At 31.1% G+C, this 19,603-nt stretch overlaps 1 protein-coding gene across 1 annotated transcript in view; it reads right to left on the reverse strand.

The window, feature by feature from the left end:
• The window catches only part of LOC147071120 (zwei Ig domain protein zig-8-like), a 134,230-nt gene that overhangs the window by 50,681 nt on the left and 63,946 nt on the right, over positions 1 to 19,603 (reverse strand). Inside the window, exon 2 of the mRNA XM_085948222.1 lies at positions 8,682 to 8,863. Within this exon, the coding sequence (XP_085804348.1) occupies positions 8,682 to 8,863 (182 nt within the window). The remainder of the gene's footprint in view (positions 1 to 8,681; positions 8,864 to 19,603) is intronic.

Genomic DNA, 19,603 nt, shown 5'->3' on the forward strand with positions numbered 1-19,603 from the left:
CCAAATCTGGATTTTTTCAATGTGAAATGGCGATGACCGAGCGGTTTAAGCATTGGCCTATAGCGTCCTGGGTCCTAGGTTCGAATCCTGGGTCTGATATGTTCATATATTGTTTTTAATTTTATGTATGAGTCACAGTGTGAACCTAATAGTTTGAGCAAGTAGCTGACATCTATTTCTTGTAAAAACTAAATCTGTTAATACAAACCTCTACTCCGTGGAGGCTTTGTGATCTTATTAGATCGTATATGGTCAAAGAAGAAGAAATTAAAAAATCGTGATTTAGGACCAAAAAGCGGGACAACTTAAGAACACGTAGTTAAATATTTCTAATGCTTATATCTATAATATCAATAATAATTACAAAACTCTTTAACTCTCAAAATAATACCATTAAACAATAGTTTTCGTGATACTCACCTATATCTTTACCTACTTTACTGATTTTGATTAATGTACCTGTTGGTAAAATAAAGTATTGGTATTGTATGACGCCGGAAGCCAGTTGGCTTGAATAAAGGGAGGACTAGGTTGAAACAAAGCATCCGTAGTACGTTTCCAAGCTAGGTGAATAGTTTCTTCTTCGTTGACAATGTGACGTGAGGCTTCACATTTAGTATCTGCTGAAAGCATACATTCTGGAAGCTCAGTACACAGTTTCTCTGAACCAGGAATTTTATAGTTCAATTATTGACAATGAATCATCATTATTTAAATAAACAATCACGTAGGTAATAAAACTCCAGTTTTTCAGTATTATGAACATATATATTTTATTCATATACCACTGTGTGTTTTTCAAGACTAGACATAAAAAAGATTATGTAGACTTCCACTATTTCTTTACATTTCGTAGCCAACAAGCCTCTTGAATTTCGTGTGTTAAAAACATTCTTTACATAAGACAAATCCGTATGAGGCTATAAATGAGAATTTTGAGGCTTTGTAGGATAAATAAGTGAATACAAAAATACGTTGTATTGATCGAAAAATAACATTTCTTTTATGTAAACAATAATCAAATTCAATGCGATATCGGTATTTATTAAAGATGTTGAAGAAACCCTTATTATTTGTCGTTTCGCTATCAAAATTGCTGAAGTATATTTGAGTTAGATTTTAGTATCGTATTTTTATACTACATCAACCACAAACCCTTCAAACTTATTTATGTGTATATCTTTTGTTTAGCTTCGTTTAGGTTCCATCCCCATAAAAGAAGATTTTCATCAACATCAATACTAAATAAAGCCCTTATTCTACACAGCTAATTTTATTATTTGTGAAAATGAAACTGTTTTATTTATTTTGGATTATATTTTAGTATTCACGAGCTTTTTGGCTCAAAAACTAATTAACTAGAGCCTAACTGAGATAAAAATTGATTATATATTAATCTTACGAGTCTAATTTTGAATTTTACCTACGTAAGAACATCAAAACTATACTTGCATATCGATTGTATTTAAGAATAGTTGATAATTATACCTATAAATAATCTTTAAAAAAAATAATGCTATTGACGGATTATTAATTTTAATGCTAATTGATTTAAGTTTTGTAATATTCAATTTGAGTCATTTTTTCAAATAACTCAAATGGAATAGTACAAAACTTATAATCAATTACAAATAAATTATAGAATCATAATATATTTTTGGCGAGTCATTGCCTGTTTTTTCGTCTAACTCTTCAATGTTTCAGGCTCGTTGCAGAGTTCATTTTCAATATATGTATGACGAAAATACGATGACAACCCAAAAAACTACTACGATGACAAAAAACCTTGGAAGTCTCAAACAGTATACCTATAACTACTAAAAAAATGGAACTACTGTCAAATCCAGTAATACGAAAAGTTTATATTAATTCATCTTTCCATAATCAAAACACTGATTCTAGTTGTTAAACTAGGTTCACAGAATTTTAACATAATATGGAAATTGTTTTACGAACTAATTTTTGTTATCAACAAAAACGTGGTTAAAGTTAAATTTTCTTATTATTAATAAAGTTCTGTTACCAATAATGTTTTCATTAAATAAATAGTCTTAACTCATATTTTTGTCAAAAAGTAAGGTGTGGTTTTTCATTACTTTATGTCGGGATCACCCACCATTATGTAGTTGCTTGGTATTTTAATTTAGTATGTCGTCCAAAAACTTACTACTTTTAATTATATACGGATACATATTTGATTAATTAACACAAAACTGTTTTTGTATACCTAGATCATATTATTAATTTAGTTATTTATGTGAATTTTGTATATAATAGTTTTACGTCATTCTCGGACAATTAATACAGTCTGCGAGGAACGATTGTTTAATTGAGAGATTATTTTTATAAACTGCTTGATTGAAAGGTTTGATATTGACTGAAATCGTTAGTTCTATTTTATTTTGATAGATGTTACTACGGAAGTTAGTAAGTTATTTTTTTTAAATCTAGTTTAACAATAATGCTTACTAATAATACTAAAAATATCAATATTTTGCACCTTCTGATGGATTATTAAAATATATTTATTTATGACAGCTGGTATCAATATCTTTCAAGCTTTTGTGACTTTTTACTAACCCTAAAATACTCATACTTAGAATATACTTATTTAAAATAATTTTACGTTATCACTCGTAACTTTTAGGGGTACATTGGTATAACCGCGTTACAAATACTCTTTTTATGTGAATGGACACGGCAGTGATTATTGATTACAGTAGTCATGAAAAAACGCTTCACGTGACTGAAACATTTGTTTCGGATGCTACCAGAGGGTCGTGGCCGACGCCGACCCTCCCTCTGCAGCGGTGCTACAAAGGCGATCCACGCGCTGCAGATCTCACATGGCGGAAGGCTCTAATCCTGGGAAGTGACAGCGTGAAGTAAGTATCACTCATTGTTATTTTTGTACATTTTTTATTGTTACTATTGTATATTTGTAAACTCTTAATGCTGTCTATACTATCAACGTATCGACTTATTTCATAATTATTATAATAATTATACATAATTTTAAAACATCTTATGCATAGACACACTAGAATAAATTATTTTATAGAAAAAATTACGACACCCGAAAGGACTTGAATCTATATCTTCAGAATTCGCGACACATACTGCTACATTCTGAAATCTTGTGTCTTATTCGTTGAATAAAAGAAATAGTTAAAATTATTATAATAAACAAAATTGTCTCAGAAAAATCTTTTATCACTTTGCTTTTACTTTCAATAATGGAAACACTTATTACACGAAACAAAATTGTTAATTTTTGGCGTAAACATAAAGACAATACTTTTATTATTTCTGGAGTAAGCCATTACAAAGATCACGATGCGACAATAAAAAATTTACTCCAAAACAGTCCTGGGTTGTGTTTATTTCTTATTGCGATTTTCACGGATTTCTTCCACAAGATTGTTATATTTTTGTGGAACAATTCCAGCAGTTATCGTTAAAACAAGGATTCGGTAAAAAATGTAATGTTACCATTACAATTTACGTCATCATTTTTGAAAAAGTGAAATTGCCAGTGTAGCCAGCGTATAAACACGCTCTTTGTAAATATAACAGTGAGAAAAAATGAACATCTGGTTTTAACGTGATTCTGCAGAGATATCTAAACCACACATTATGTGATATAAAACTTACTCCGTATTATTGTTGAAAACTATTTTTATTTTCAATAGTAGTAAGTAAAAAAAAATAGTCAAATTCAACTTAGGTGAATAAAATATTAATTCTTCTTCGTTGTCAGACCCTCATATCTGTGAATCGTAACCCAGATGATTTTTCAGCCAAACAGCTTTGTCAATTTTTGTCGTAATTTTTTTTTATTTGAAAGAATATTTTATGGCAATAAGTATGGAATATTATATAGTTCAAATGTCCGCCGCAGCTTTGCTTGGTGGCACGTATTCGGGAGGTCCAAATTTCGATGACTTTGTCGCATAAATCTGGTTGAATTTGCTGTATGGCGTTCATGTTGACTTTGACGGCATCAATTGTTTGCGGTTTATTTGTATAGACATGCAATTTAAAATAATCCCAATGGAAAAAATCTAAAGGCGTTAAATCGAACGATCTCGGTGGCCAGTTCACGTCGTCGCCGCGCGAGATAACCATGCCCTCAAATCGCTCGAGCAGAATGTCCATCGTGGCATGCGCTGTGTAACACGTAGCGCCGTTCTGTTGGAACCACATGTTTTCGGTATCCATATTATCCAGTTAAGGCCACAAGAAGTTGCTTATCACCGATCTGTAGCATCTTGCCGTTGACGGTTATGGCAATGCCAGTTTCGTTTTGGAAGAAGTACGGACCAATGATTCCGCCAGACAAAATCCGCACCAAACAGTGACTTTCTCAGGATGCATTTGGTGCTGGTGTATTTCGGATGGATTAGTATCACCCCAAATCCGAGAATTTTGATTTTTGATAACGTCAAATAGTCGACTTGCCAGAATGGTTGTGGCGATTATAAAAATCATGTATTGCGCGGAACGTTCCTTGAACGGAGCACTGATTTTGATAATAAAATTAGAGGATTTGTACACTTTATTCAACGCTACAAACTCCCCCCCCCCCTCTTCTTTATCTGTTAAAAATAATAAATTGTATTTTTTTCGAAATGGACCCCCCTCTCATATACCATTTTTTTGTATGCTCGCCTATACCTATATATGCTAAAAGTAACCAACTTTATAACACCATTCCAGAAAAAACAATATCAAGGGTTTTTGGTTACATTCTGGGTATTGCTGTTAGAATTTACGATTCTTAAGTATTTGAAAATATGGAATACACTTAAAACACGTGTTGATGAATATGTTATTTTGAATATATTATTATACGTTTGTCTCGTAATATGAATTAAAGTTTGTCACGTAAACAAATCGCGCGTTTAATATTAATAATATTTGACAATATTCAGAGGGCTTTTTATTCAATATATATAATTTTGAAATTACTTCTGAGAAAATATATTATTATAACCAATAGAAAAAAACTTTTCTTTTATAAGAAAGACATCTAGCAGGAATCGAACCAGCATCAATCAGGTTTCGCGCCCATGCACATATACCACTATGTTATCGGCGTCATACTTAATTGCAAAAAAAAATAACTAATGGCTCCTAATACTCTCTGAAGCGTTTTCCTTTTATTTAATGTCATTACCATCACTAAGTCATAAACCAAAACTGACATTAAAATCTGAATCGGTGGCAACTTTCACTCTCATTTATATCTGTAATTATTAATCAAATGTATTTGAATGTGACGCTTTCTTAGCAATTGAGAACTAAACTTAGATTTGAGACTATATAAATATTTCTCTAATTTTTTTCTATAATATGAGATATGGACGCTAAAACATGATATGTAAAAGTGGGTTGAAGCTATTGATATAAGGCTGTATAATAGATTCACCCTCAAATATTTTGGTCTGACCTGGCGGCAAATGGTGGCTTTGTAAACGACTAGGAAAAGACCTATAAATTCTGCGTATTATCAAAACCAGAAATTTCAGTACCTCGGCCAGATTAAAAGCGGACAATAGTACATCATTCCATATTATCGTCTTAACTAATAAAAAGTCAGTTTAAGTCAGTTAGTTAGTTTAATAAAAATAAATACGTATTACTAACGAAGTTTAATGTGCACCTTTTATGGCGGATTTTAACAGCCTACCTCCACCCTTCGCTACTGCTACACACATATAAACCATCGTACATGAACTAAGCATCACTAATATTACTTACTAACTATTTCATATTTATAATACTGTAAATGATTCTAATATCATTCAACTCGGACCATTAAAGTTGTTCAAACTTAACTCAGCTCTACTCTTAGTGTACTTTAAGACCATGACGAATAAACATCACTAAATATTAACATTCATCGAGTCTTATTATTGACACACACCTTCCACTGGACCACGTGAAGGATCGGGGGCCGTTGTTAAAGATTTCCGTTACCGAAAACATAACATAATTTATATTTACTAAAATATATTAAAGGTTTTCTAATTACGCCACTTGATGTACATAGTTTTTTCTACATCTACATTAATACGAAATAAAAATTTACATTTAAACCCATTTTACTACTATCACGTATTATCCGATGTAGATGTCAGATATTGTTGTCAAAATAAAGATATTGCGTGGAATATAGCTCAGTAAATTAATCAACTTGATAGTTAACCCAAAAGTAGCTAATTTATTATGTTTCCTTTAAACCCAATTTCGTCTACAACCAGAAAACTGCTGGAGAGTATTAAAAAGTTCGGTACCCCAGCGATTCAAGATAACGTTACCTACTGAAAAATAATTTCTGCGATGACTTTAAAAAAATAAAAAAGTTAACAGTTGAGCTTTCGAGGAGCGCTTTTGTGAACAGCGTTAGAACAGAAAATAATAACAATAATAACAAGAGGAAAAAGAAAACGGCCTGTGTTCGCAAAAGCTAATAGTTTGAAATATTAACCGTTCGCTTATTGAACTCGGGGCATGATTTTATCTAATCAAAAATTCTTTCATTAATATCAGCGCAAAATGGATGGAATGAACAGTGTTGCCCTTTCAGCGAAAAACTAATCTATTTGGAAGATGAAAAAAACTAAGCAGAATATTACAGCCAGTAATAACAGTATGAATTTTGTATGAGTAGATGTTATTCCAAATGAAAATTATAATGAGTATCAAAAATGTTGAACAAAACCGTCGTTTTTTTATTCATAAGTATATGAAAGTGAAACTGAACAAAAAATAAGCTTTGAAAATACAAAGCTTAAAAATAATTAAAAGATAAAAAGAACTTTTTATATACAACGTTTTTAAATTTTCTGTTGAATTATTATGCTCAATATGCTCGCACTTATTGATATGAAGTAAATAAAAAACAAACAGATATAGAATACTGAAATGTCATTTTGATTTCCATAGTAACGCACGTATATATTAATAATTTAGTTGCTAGGATCACCCACTTAGCAACTAATAATAGTGGATTGTATTACGGATTTCTTCCGAAATAACTTTTCATACAAAACAGAATTGACTGAAAATGAATTCAATTATACTTAAAGATGGCTAAAAGTATTAAAAGAATGCATTGGCATCGTGTTCTGATATTTATTCTAAAAGTTTCAAATGTATAGCTAGTTGGGAAGTTAGTTAAAAATCGTGTACCGGACAAATAAGAATACGAGCTAATAAAAATAGAAGAAAATTAAGTTTAATGAAAATCAATAGATACGATTATTTTCACAGAATAAGTTGAATACACATTGAGTGTACACCAATATTTTTGTTTTTTATCGGTTATACAATCTATTGTAAATCGTAACCAACTCTCGAAACAGTTTTATTACATAACATATTGATTTCTCGTAAACCGTCTAATAAAAACCTAAGTGCCGTATAATGGGAGAAAATGAAGAATTTTGTGTGAAAAATTAAGTAACTATTTGTATCACTGGGATTCAAATAAGTCAAATACCTTTTTTTATAATAAACCTAGGTATGTATTTTAACTTTTTCTGTATCAAAACTGTAATTTTAACGTACCTACTTACTTGCAAATATTTTTTAATTACCTGTGTAAACTATTTTCTATTCAATGAAAAATACATAATGTTAATACTTTTTACCGAGGGTAGGTACTTGATATAATTTTAATTTAAGTTTTGTACTATTCCATTTTAGTCGTTTTTTATGACCCGGGTTTCGTCTTTTGGCATCTTCAGACACTATGCGCATTCACCAAAAGGTAAATGCACACCGACAATGAATACAGTTAATTCTAACTCATAACTTATAGGACGAAAATAAATAAGTGTCTGAAAAAGTGTGCGCTATTCTTGTTGGATCGCCCATAGCATACCTTAACTATTATGGATTGGATTAGGTAAGGTTTAATTGAATTTAAAACTAACCACCATCATCTGCAAATTGTATTATTAGATCATTTAAAACAAATAAGTATGACTGACAAAGTTTAGTTTGCACTACTTATGTTGAATCTTAACAGCCTACCTCCACCTCTCGCCACTGCTGAATATTCTTCTTTTGACCATGTCTGATCCTAATAGAATCATATGGGCCTCCACAGAGTGGAGGTTTGTTTTAACTGATTTTATTTTTACGAGAAATGGATGTCAGCCACTTGCTCAACGTATTAGGACCATACGCTGACTCATGCACAAATTGAAAAACAATATGTGAACTTGCCAGACTGCTGCTGAATATACCTCATTGAAAACCTTAATATAAAAGTTTTCTCGGGTACTTGAAAAGTATGTAACTTCATATTACATACATATATTATAAAAGCTAAATCTTTTCACTAATATTTCTGCCAAAACGAGATAATAAAATCGCTTGACTCGTCGTTGAAACTAAAAAAATGTGTAAATCCGTTTTCATCGAAAATTTACTTTCAATGCCATCTAGTGGTCGTTGTTAATATATACTTTTCTTGCAAATGATTAAATTCAATAAAATTGTAACATTGTTAAATCATTTATGATTTAACTCCATAACCATATATTTGTATAGGAAACCATAATGTGTGTTTGTCTCTCCTGTAAAGTAATGTTTTTGGAGTGACAAAATATTCTAGTTTCAATGACTTTATGTACTTTTGGCAGTACCTAATTTGATTTTGTTCTTACCGTTCTATTTCCCAGCCCTCTCACTCTGCAGAGTAGTCTAACTGGTTGTCCAACAAGCCCTGTAAGGTTTGTGGGTATACTCAAATCAAAGTAAGGCTCTCCGCTAGCAGCTGGAACCTCCTGGAGAAACTCTGTGAGGAAACGACGTGAAGCGCTTCCGCTGCTCACCACTGTCTCGCCCCCTGAAAATAATAGAAATCAACAAATTAATATATTTTAATTTAAACCAGTCCTTGCATGAACACCAAGTTTATTTACTCTCCGCATCAACAACTATTGTATCCATGAATGACCACTGAACCAATATTCTCTATTTTTCAGATCAGGAATACACTTATTAAGACTATCAAGTAATGTACGGTTCTCATTTAAACCATGCATACGTCAGAAAATATACGAATTTAATAATTACAGTATTTACATAAGCAAAATGAAGACATGCTCTACTCGGTTTGTAGAGGTTTACTCAACCCTACAACTGACACATTCACAGTCTATGCTCATTTATATAGCATAGACAATAATACGTATAAGAAATGACAGTCAATAAATCATTTGCATTTCGGCCCTTCAACAGTGTAGCCCATATACGCACGCAGCTCCGCGTAACATTTAACCTCAAATTAAATCATAATGTAAACCTTCAAACTCAACATAAAAACTAATTTGACAGTCCTGTATTAGCGCCGTGTGTATCTAAACTTTATATTTACAATATAAACACAAGAAAATGCAAGCACTGTGTATCATTCCTCACAAAATATGAAATCGCAGTATCAGAAAAACCACTTTAAAAATACTCGTTAGAACGGTGATATTTTCAATATTTCTATTCCGTGTTAAAATCTGGTCTTCCAGATAATTATATAGGAAGATAAATGACGCGCTTGAGATATGGTACTGACAGATAATGCTTTGCAATTCTTGGACAGCCATATATACAAATTCCTATATACTGGATGAACTTGGCATCAAAAAAAATTTCTGAACCAACTTCTAGAAATGCGTTCTTAATTTTTTCAGTCACATAATAAGAAGGTTGGCATCGAAAAGAAGAAGTTTCGAGAGCATGCGTTTTTTAGGTGGATCGAGGATTATCAAGAATGCGATTGAATTAACAATACTTACTGAAGTAACAATATCATCGCAGAATTGCTGTAGATATTAAGAGCATACTTCAGTGAAACGGCAAATAATTTTCAGCAATAGGTGGGACGTAATTTCGTAAGCGTTGCCAATCGGAGAGCGATAGTTGACCTGTGAGCACTTCAATTTGTTTTGTGTTTGTGGTGTCGTAGGAATATATCCTTAAATCGTGTAAAGATTACTAAAAAATCTTACGTATTTACTCGAATAACAAAACATGTCAATGATTATACTATTATTATTAGTAATATAACAATAAACACAACATTAGATGGAAGCGTATTGGATTTTTATGACAAATTATATTTCGTTCGGCACGCGTCATTTGCACAATCCACGCATCTCCTAGCCACGATCTTTTTAGACCATGCCTCAACTGAAGTATAAGCCTTAAGAAATGTTGGCACCCGTATATTAGCAATCATTTCCTGAACAAAATAGATTTATTAAACAAAACTACAGTGACAGTAATACAAAAAAGGCATACCCTGATTTATTATGTTTATAATTTTAAAACTAGTTTCTATTTAATTTAATTTTACAATTTTAAACTGAATTTTGAGATGTGTGTTGGGCATAAAGCGTAGGGATCGATAAATAATTAAATAAATAAAGGAGCAAATAAGTGTGGAACATTATATTATAATGTAAAAAGCTTGAGACTGATATTGAAGTTGAAAGACCACAAATTGTCTAGTCTTCATCTAACAGTGAATTGAGAGTGACTGAGTTGGTGATGATTATTAGGTTTTTAATTGGAAATATTCAGAATTGTGTTAATTCAGACTATATAATTCATTTATTATAAATATTATTCATACTTTCAAAATATTTTTCATGATTAAAAAAATAATTAACTACTACCTACTTCAATCAAATTTCAAAAATAAAATATTATGTATGTACTATAGAATAATTTACATACACCACGTTACAAGTGCTCGCTCCCCGCCGGGGTCCTATCAAGGATTTATCATGTGGTCGATCCGTATACCTCTTGTACCCTTGTCACGAACTGTGAGGTTTTTTGGTATGTTTTCACTTTTTGTTGGTGTTGGTATTAAATTAATTTAAAACTTCCAATGCCAGCCAACTCCCTTATAGACCTCGGGAAGCTGTCAACAATTTTCATTATTGTAATAGGTGTGCGGGGACCTTAATTTTTTTTATAATCTAATGCATTGACGACATTACGTTTAACATATTAACACGATAAAATGCATACATAGTCATGTCTATATTTTTTGTTAATATATGCGATATCATTTACTCGAAAAAATTTCAAATTTTGAACAGTACTTTTTAAAAATAACTTTATTCAGAGATAAAAAAATATTTGTCACACCATAATTATAAACATACTACATCGGCATGAGTTTTGATAGTTTTTACATGAAACAATACATAGTAGGAAGGATACCAACCGAGGAAACGATGCTATTTATATGCTTGTTGTTAGTACAGTTAACAATATCAGTTATAATAATTACAAGATAAAAAGAACTTTTTATATACCACGTTTTTAAATTTTCTGTTGAATCATATAATCTTGACAATTCTATGTATTAATAATTTAGGACAAATAAGGCAATTGTCAACAAATCATTTTTTTGCTATTTTGCAACAAACAAATATATCTTAGTAATAAAAATGTCATTTTGATTTCCATAGTAACGCACGTATATATTAATAATTTAGTTGCTGGGACCACCCGCTTAGCAACCAATAATAGTGGATTGGATTACGGATTTCTTCCAAAATAACTTTTCATACAAAACAGGATTAACTTAAAATGAATTCAATTCTACTTAAAGATGGCTAAAAGTATTAAAAGAATACATTGGCATCGTGTTCTGATGTATTCTAAAAGTTTCAAATATTTATCTAGTCGGGAAGTTAGTTAAAAATCGATTGAAAGATTTGTACTGGATAAACAACCACCGGAAAAACAAGAATACGAGCTAATAATACGTTGTAAAAAATAGTTTAACACATCAATTGCTTATTCTCAGGACAATTTGGTATAGTGCAGCACGCGAATCATAATGTCGTATTGGTGGTTTAAGTCTCATTTTGTTACCAATAATTCAGGCCCATAGAGTCAAAGAAACCTATTTTAATTTTTAACAATTTTGAGTTACGTATGATGCTGGACATTAAATGACATGTTATGTTAAGTGACAAAGAAACTTATCAAAAAATTCAATGGATAAAAGATAAGTCAATACATTTCTAATGCAAACACTTTCTTGTTAATGTCTGTGGAATGTAAAGTTTCTTGTGTTTGTGGTCTCCTGTAAAGTAGAAAAAAATGAAATACGTTTCTTTGACTCTAAGGTGCCAAAATATGACGTGTATTCTCAAAAATTTAAATTGATTGAAGAAATAAAACATATTCGAACGCGTGATTTATGGATTAATAGGCCAGATTTCCAGCTTCGCTGCTCTGCCGTGGTCGTGTTTATAAAGTGTATTAATAATAATATGAATGGCTAATGGAAAATTACAAAATGCCTCGCGAGCATTGTACTTATAAATAATTCCGTTTCCGGACATTACCATTCAACACAAATAGGTCAGGAAATTTTACATTTCCATTTTGTTTGAAAATAACGATAATTATGTACCTATTTTATTTTTATCGTCGGCTTGATTGAAAACTTTACGACTGCAATTAAAATATTTCTCGATATGGAACTATAATGATGATGGAATTAAATTCGCAATAAATTTAAAAAATAAATGTATTTTTTAATAATATAATGTACTCAAGTGAAGTATGTTCATATTTATGTTGTCAATATTGGATTGAAGTTAATCCGGGTTAAAAACGTCACGGCTTCCGGCACTGTCAGCAAAATCCAATATTCGATCCGGTATCTCTGGTCGTAACAAGTGACACATTACTCTCAGCTAATCGGATTCATTTTGGCATTCTTAGAGCGACATTTGCATTCATACACCTAAACCACACTTCACCATTACATATATCTCTTGATAATAGTCTCTACAACGAGCCCAAAACTTCAAGGAAAGAAGGAAGAAGTACACACGGTGAAAACCCAAAAATCTACTATGATAAAAAAAACAACCGTGAAAGTCTCAAACATAAAAAAATATCTGTCATAAAAAACGTAATTTAAATTAAATATAGCTTTTAATTTAGACAGCATTTATATCAGTAGCGATTATTCTATACTAGGCGATTATTTAATTATAAATAGAGGGCCGGTTTGCTTTAATAGACAGACGTGCAGCTATTACCACTAATACGTATTCAGCTATTACACCGACACAATCCAATAAAGGCTTCAATTAATTTGGTACATTTCACGCAAACAACATATACGTAGGAATACACAAGTATTGTTAAAAAAACACACACCCATAGTGTTGTAGAGATTTAAACTTATCTTCGGTAAGACGGATATTGTATTTAGATTACTCTAAATTTAAATTCTAATGGATTCAAGCTCTGTACTATTCCGTTTAAGTACCATTTCCACTTAAATGGAATAGTACAGAGCTTGAATCCATTAGAATTTAAATTCAAATTCCATCAAGTACCTTTGGTCGATAGTATTAATATTACTCTAAATTTGTTTAATTAACAAAAATGTTGTTTTCAAACCATATAATAATGCTCAGAAATAAATAATTTTATTTCGGTTGTCAAAAACATGAGAAATAATTATTGAAATAGTTTTTCACCAAAAATATGTATTATAATATATTATATTATTGTATTTGGCATAATTAGTTTAATGTTATTTATTTTGGTGGTAGAGTAAAATGATGGCTCGATTACCCCGGTATTCGTTTACAATCTCTTTTTTCATAGTTAGTATTTTTAATACTCATTTACTGCTAAAAATAAACTGTTATTCACAAATGAATTATAATTATTATACAAAATATTTAGTATTAGATCCATATAATGACGATATCTGTTAATGAATAACATAATTATATCATATACACCGGGTAAAGGAAGAGAGTCGTAAATACAGCCCCTGTATTAATAGGAATAAGACCAAGTTAATAATTGTCGATCGAGCCAACCTTCTACTAACGGCAAGTATACTCCAAAACTTAGAAACAGTGGACAAGTTTTTATATCTGGGATCAACAGTTGATAGACAGCTGGGAACAACTAAGAGTTACTCTTAGTAGAAAAAGCGTATGTGAAGCGGAAATAAAAAGGCGCATACAGATTGCGAAATATGCTATGACACTATTTGGAAGTATCGGGGAAATTCAAATGCCACAAAGATGCTTTTGCAAATATTAGTGTCACCAATATTTTTATACGGTGTCGAGTCATGGATTCAGAAAGCCAGGGAGTGGAAGGCAATTGATGCCTTCGAGATGTGGTGTTGACGCCGAATGCCTCGTATGTCTTGGTCAGAGTACAGGATGAACCAGTCAATCATCCAGAGACTGCAGATAAAGAAACGGCTCTCGACAATATATCTGAGACGCATTCTGCAGTTTTTTAGACATATTACAACCTAGAGAGACTTATGGTTTTAGGTGGCCTCCAGAAAAAAAACAAAGCAGAGGAAGAGTTTTAGCGCATTAAATTGAGCAAGACATGACTGGGGGGGTACCATTTATTCTACCCTGATAAAGGCGGAAGATCGAGAGGGATAGAAAGTCTCGTTCACTCAAAATTTGAAGGTGGTCACGATCCTTATCCAAGAAGGTACCATCAAGAAGATAATATAATAGTATTTATATAATATTTGTGTTATTTATTTTCATTCTATAATGTTAATGTCCTGGAAAATATTTTAACCAACCTGAATCAGTATACAACGGGTTAAAGCTAAAAAGCACTGGCAGTTCTGTACGCTTCATAAATGTTAAGTATCTCACTTGAAACATATTATGATAATTGGCTTTCAGTTTATCCGGATCAACTTAGGGTCCCATTTACAGAAAATTCAATGAACATACTATACATACGATTTCATTTGACATGAAAGTGAGCAGGATTGTTATTTTTAAACGATTTTCAAGGCTATATCGCGTGACAAAGCCTGTTGAAAATTGTAAAACGAAATTTCGGAATGGGTCTTTTAAAAAGACTATTTCATTTTTCCAGATAGCGCCAGTGACGTCTCTATTTGAAGTTTAAATAATATAATATTATCATTTTGCGTTTATATTATATTCTGTCTACTGTAGGAATTTAACACAGCACATTAAATTATTTATTTTACCTTTTCTAAATAATAATCAGTTTTGGTGGTGTATTTGAATTTTCTATAATTATACACGTCAAATGTAAAAAAATATTTAAGCACTGCGGTATATTATAATATAATAATGCTTCCGATTTTATTTCGTGGTTTAGTTATATTTTAGCACTATTTAATGTTTATAAATAAATAATACATATTACGTATAATCAAATTTTAATTTTTTATGGAAATATATTACCTACCTACTTAAAAGTATACTTATATTTGCTGTGAAAAAAATAAGCATAAATATTTAGGGTTTAAAACGATTTGGCGCCTGGACAACTGGGCGCTGCACAATTGATTGAATTTCGAAAATAAATAGATTTGTGAATTATAGGTACGTTTAAAATATATATTTATTATTATTAATATTTAAATTATTTAATATTTGATGGGAATTTAAATATGAACACGTACATAATGATTTAATTGTGCATATATTTAAATTCCAACAAGAAAAGAGTATTTTTATATATATAAAGCCTCAGGCATGATATTATAATATATGCAATCAAAAACATTATTGAACATTATGGACGCTAAACCAAAAGATGTCACAGATACTTGAAGCTTTCGAGATGTATAGACGCATCCTCAAAATTCTTTGGACTGACCGGGTGACAAATGTTGAAGTTCTCAATCGAATGGGGAAGGACCGAGAAGTTCTACGTAGTATCAAAACCAGGAAACTACAGTACCTCGGCCACATTATGAAAGGACAAAAGTACAGCATTCCCCAACTCGTCATTCAAGGAATGATCAATGGTAAGCGTAGCAGAGGACGGCGCCGCATTTCGTGGCTTAAGAACCTCCGTGATTTGTACGAGTGCAGCTTCAATGAACTGTTCCGGGTAGCAAAAAACAAAGCTAAGATTGCCTTGATGGTGGCTGACCTCCTCTAGGGGATGGCACAATGAGAAGAAGATTGAACATACATAATTTTGAAAACACTTCTGAGAAAATGTATTAACCAATAGAAAAAATCTTTTTGAATAAAGTAAGACACCTCGCAGAAATCGAACCTGCATCTCTCTGATATCGTGCCCGCCGCGCAAAGACCACTATGCTACAGCTGTCATACTAATTACAACAAATTTTAACTATTGACTCTTTTAATACTCTCTGAAGCGCTTTCCAAATTGAACTACGATTGGCTACCGACTTTTTTATTTAAAATGAATGTAGGTATTACTATCATTACTAGCCGACGTCACGGATTACTCCAAGATACTTTTGTGTTGTAACTTTCTTGAACTTGCTAACAATTTAATTAATTATTTTTTTTAATTCAATTCAGATTTATCAAATTTCATCAGATTTAAGAATGTAATATTCTAGTGTAATTAGTTAGTAATTAGATAGGAGGCTCGTAGCATAATTGGTTAATGCACAATTGGCGCGATAGCAGTGGTTATATGGGTTTAAATCTCGTCGAGCATCGTATTTTTTTTCAAATAAGATGTTTTCTAGTAGGTATGTATATATCTGCGGTGTTTTCAAGTTATGTATGGATTAATTTATTAATCTTATAAAAAAAAATATTAATATTTCCTAATTTTACCAGATTTATATTAGCTCGTATTCTTGTTTGTCTGGTACAGATTTTTTCTTGTGCAGTACAATTTTTTTTTGTTTGTCCAAGATTTTTAACTAACTTTCCGACTAGCTAGATATTTGAAACTCTTATAATATATCAGAACACGACGACAATGAATTCTTTTAATAGTTTTGGCCATCTTTAAGCAGAATTGAATTAATTTTCAGTTAATTCTGTTTTGTATGTTTCGAAAAAAATTCGTTAAAAGTAATATTTACTACTCACTATTATTGGTTGCTAAGTGGGTCCTAGCAACTAAATTATTAATACATACGTGTATATATGGAAATCAATATTAAATCTCAAAATAACATTTCTGTATTCTATAATATTTATTCAGTATTTCTACCAAGTACAATAAAAAGTTTTTATTAATACATAGAGTTGTCAAGTTTATAATATGATTCGACAGAAAATTTAAAAACGTGGTATATAAAAAGTTCTTTTTATCTTTTAATAATTTATTAATATTTTTAATGTTTGAAGAAAGAAACATCAGGTCAAAACGTTAAAATTATAATATTATGTAGCCATGGAAATGTAACAACATAATTTTAGTCTAAAGAAGAAAATTATTATGTATATGTAGATTATTTTCTTCTAAGGATGTAATTTGTATTTCATACATATTCAAATCTTATATACCATATGCATAAACAATTTTGTTATTTGTATTTAAGTAATCCTCGCTACCTCTATTTTATTTCTATTTTGGTTTATATTGAAGTACGCGCGTAACGAGAGCAGATGCAAAATTTAATATCGTGAAACCCGGAAACAAAGCCTGTAGCACAGAAATCCTTCATCAAATGTTAGAAAGCCGTTGATGAAATTTAATAACACATAAAGCGTTTCGGCTTATATTTAGTATATAAAATACAGTTACCAATTAGATATTATTTCTGAAACGGATGTAAACTAATGTATCATCATTTTTGAGCGAATTTTTATAATATACTTTAATTTCTGGTGGCGCTTTTCGCAAGTGGACTGTATAATTTAAAGGATGATGTAGATTCCGGATCTAGGGGTGGGGGTAATTTAACAGAATGCCAGATATTGACTTTTATGATGATTTGTGATGGTCTGGTTGCACTGTCACTCGCGCGGTATTGTTAGTTTTAGGTCACCCAGTGCGCAACACTAGACGGTACACAGTTTATGGATAATATAAAATGGGATTGATGAATGATGATGATTGGTGATATAAATAATGATAGCCGGTATCACGGTTCGGCAGATATTTAGAAGTATCTGACGGTCACATTATATCAAGCTGACGAACCACTTCTGAATCAGTCTGTATTTTCAATTGAATCACTAGCGACGGTAAGCTATCAGAAGCCCGCTTGCGTCCGCTATGTACATGTAACTGCCTGTTTTTTGCAATTATGGTCTTCTTTGACCTATAATTGCTTATCATCTGGTCTTGTTACAATACTAAATAAGTGGATTTGAGTGGGAGGGAACTAAGTATGGAATGCAAATATAAATGGCTCAACCAATTTCTAATGGATTTAAGTTTTGTACAATTCCATTTGAGACGTCTTTTGCGACCCGGGTTTCGCCTTTCATTCAAGGATTACAATAAAAAATATAACAAAAAAAAATATGAATAGTTGAAGTGTTTGTAAAAAACTCTACCTTATCAAAAATAATACACTCGATAAGCGTATAATAAATCGTCAAAACCTAATAATAAATCATTAGTAAATATAAACAATAAAAATACTACGCTTAAAAGGTGTAAACTTGTCAATTCTGGGAACAATGGTAACGTATTGGGAATTAATGGAGTTAACTTAAGAGATATATCTAAGATATCAGTTTTTAAAAGTTATTAGTTAAACAATTAATATTCATACATGATAGATACTTTTTAATCCTGTAATCCTTGATTAAATAGGTAGTTGATAAAGTTTTTCCCAATTTAATGAATTGATTGGTTATATAAGTTAGAGTTAATAGTATTCGTTATCAGTGTGTATGTGCCTTTAGGTGAGTGTCCACAGTGCCTGAAGATGCCGAAAGGCGAAACCCGGGTCGCAAAAAACAACTTAAATGGAATAGTACAAAACTTAAATCGATTAGAATTTTAATGTAACATCACTGTTGAGAGAAATTTTATAAAATACTTTAACGTTTAAAATACGCTATTGAATAAAAAAAAATCTTTACCGAATGTGAATAGACAGCTTGTCATTATGTTTTAAATTTTCACCCAAATAAGACATCTTTGTATTGATTATCTTTTCCCATATTTTCTTATTTTTGTCATGTTCGTTTCATAGATGGAACCACAGAACACATTCCTCTTGTTTTCTTTAAAATAAAAAAAATCTTGATTGATATTTTTTAAATACATCAACAATAGTGTTGAAAGGTAGACGTAGGCTGTTAAGATCTGACATAAATAGTATATAAGTAACTAAACTTTATCAGTCAAACGTATTTGTTTCTATTTTACTAAGAATACAATGTGTAGATAGTGTTTGTTTGTTTTCAAAATTCAATTAAACCCTGCCTCATCCAAGCTATATTAAATAATAGTAAAAAAAATCGTTTATCTATAAAATATTTAAAATTATGCCATTAAACCTGATATAATTTTAAGTATTTTCTAGATAAAAGAATATTTTTTATCAATTATGGTTTGGTAAGGCATGGCTTAAAGAATTAAAAAAATATATTGTCTTCAAACGTCTTAATAAATGTATATCAAAATAAATAAGTATGACTGAAAAAGTGTGCACTTTTTTATGGGATCGCCCATAGCACAACCAGACAACTAAACTATTGTGGTTTGGTTTAGGTAGGGTTTAATTGAATTTGAAGATCTAACCAGCACTATCTGCAAATTGTATTCTTAGTTCAATGAAAACAATTGAGTATGCGTGATAAAGTTTAGTGTGCACTATTTATATCGAATC

The sequence above is a fragment of the Rhyacophila brunnea genome, unplaced genomic scaffold (assembly GCF_057557595.1).
Source record: "Rhyacophila brunnea isolate RB1 unplaced genomic scaffold, BYU_Rbru_1.0 scaffold_20, whole genome shotgun sequence".
Lineage (NCBI taxonomy): Eukaryota > Metazoa > Arthropoda > Insecta > Trichoptera > Rhyacophilidae > Rhyacophila > Rhyacophila brunnea.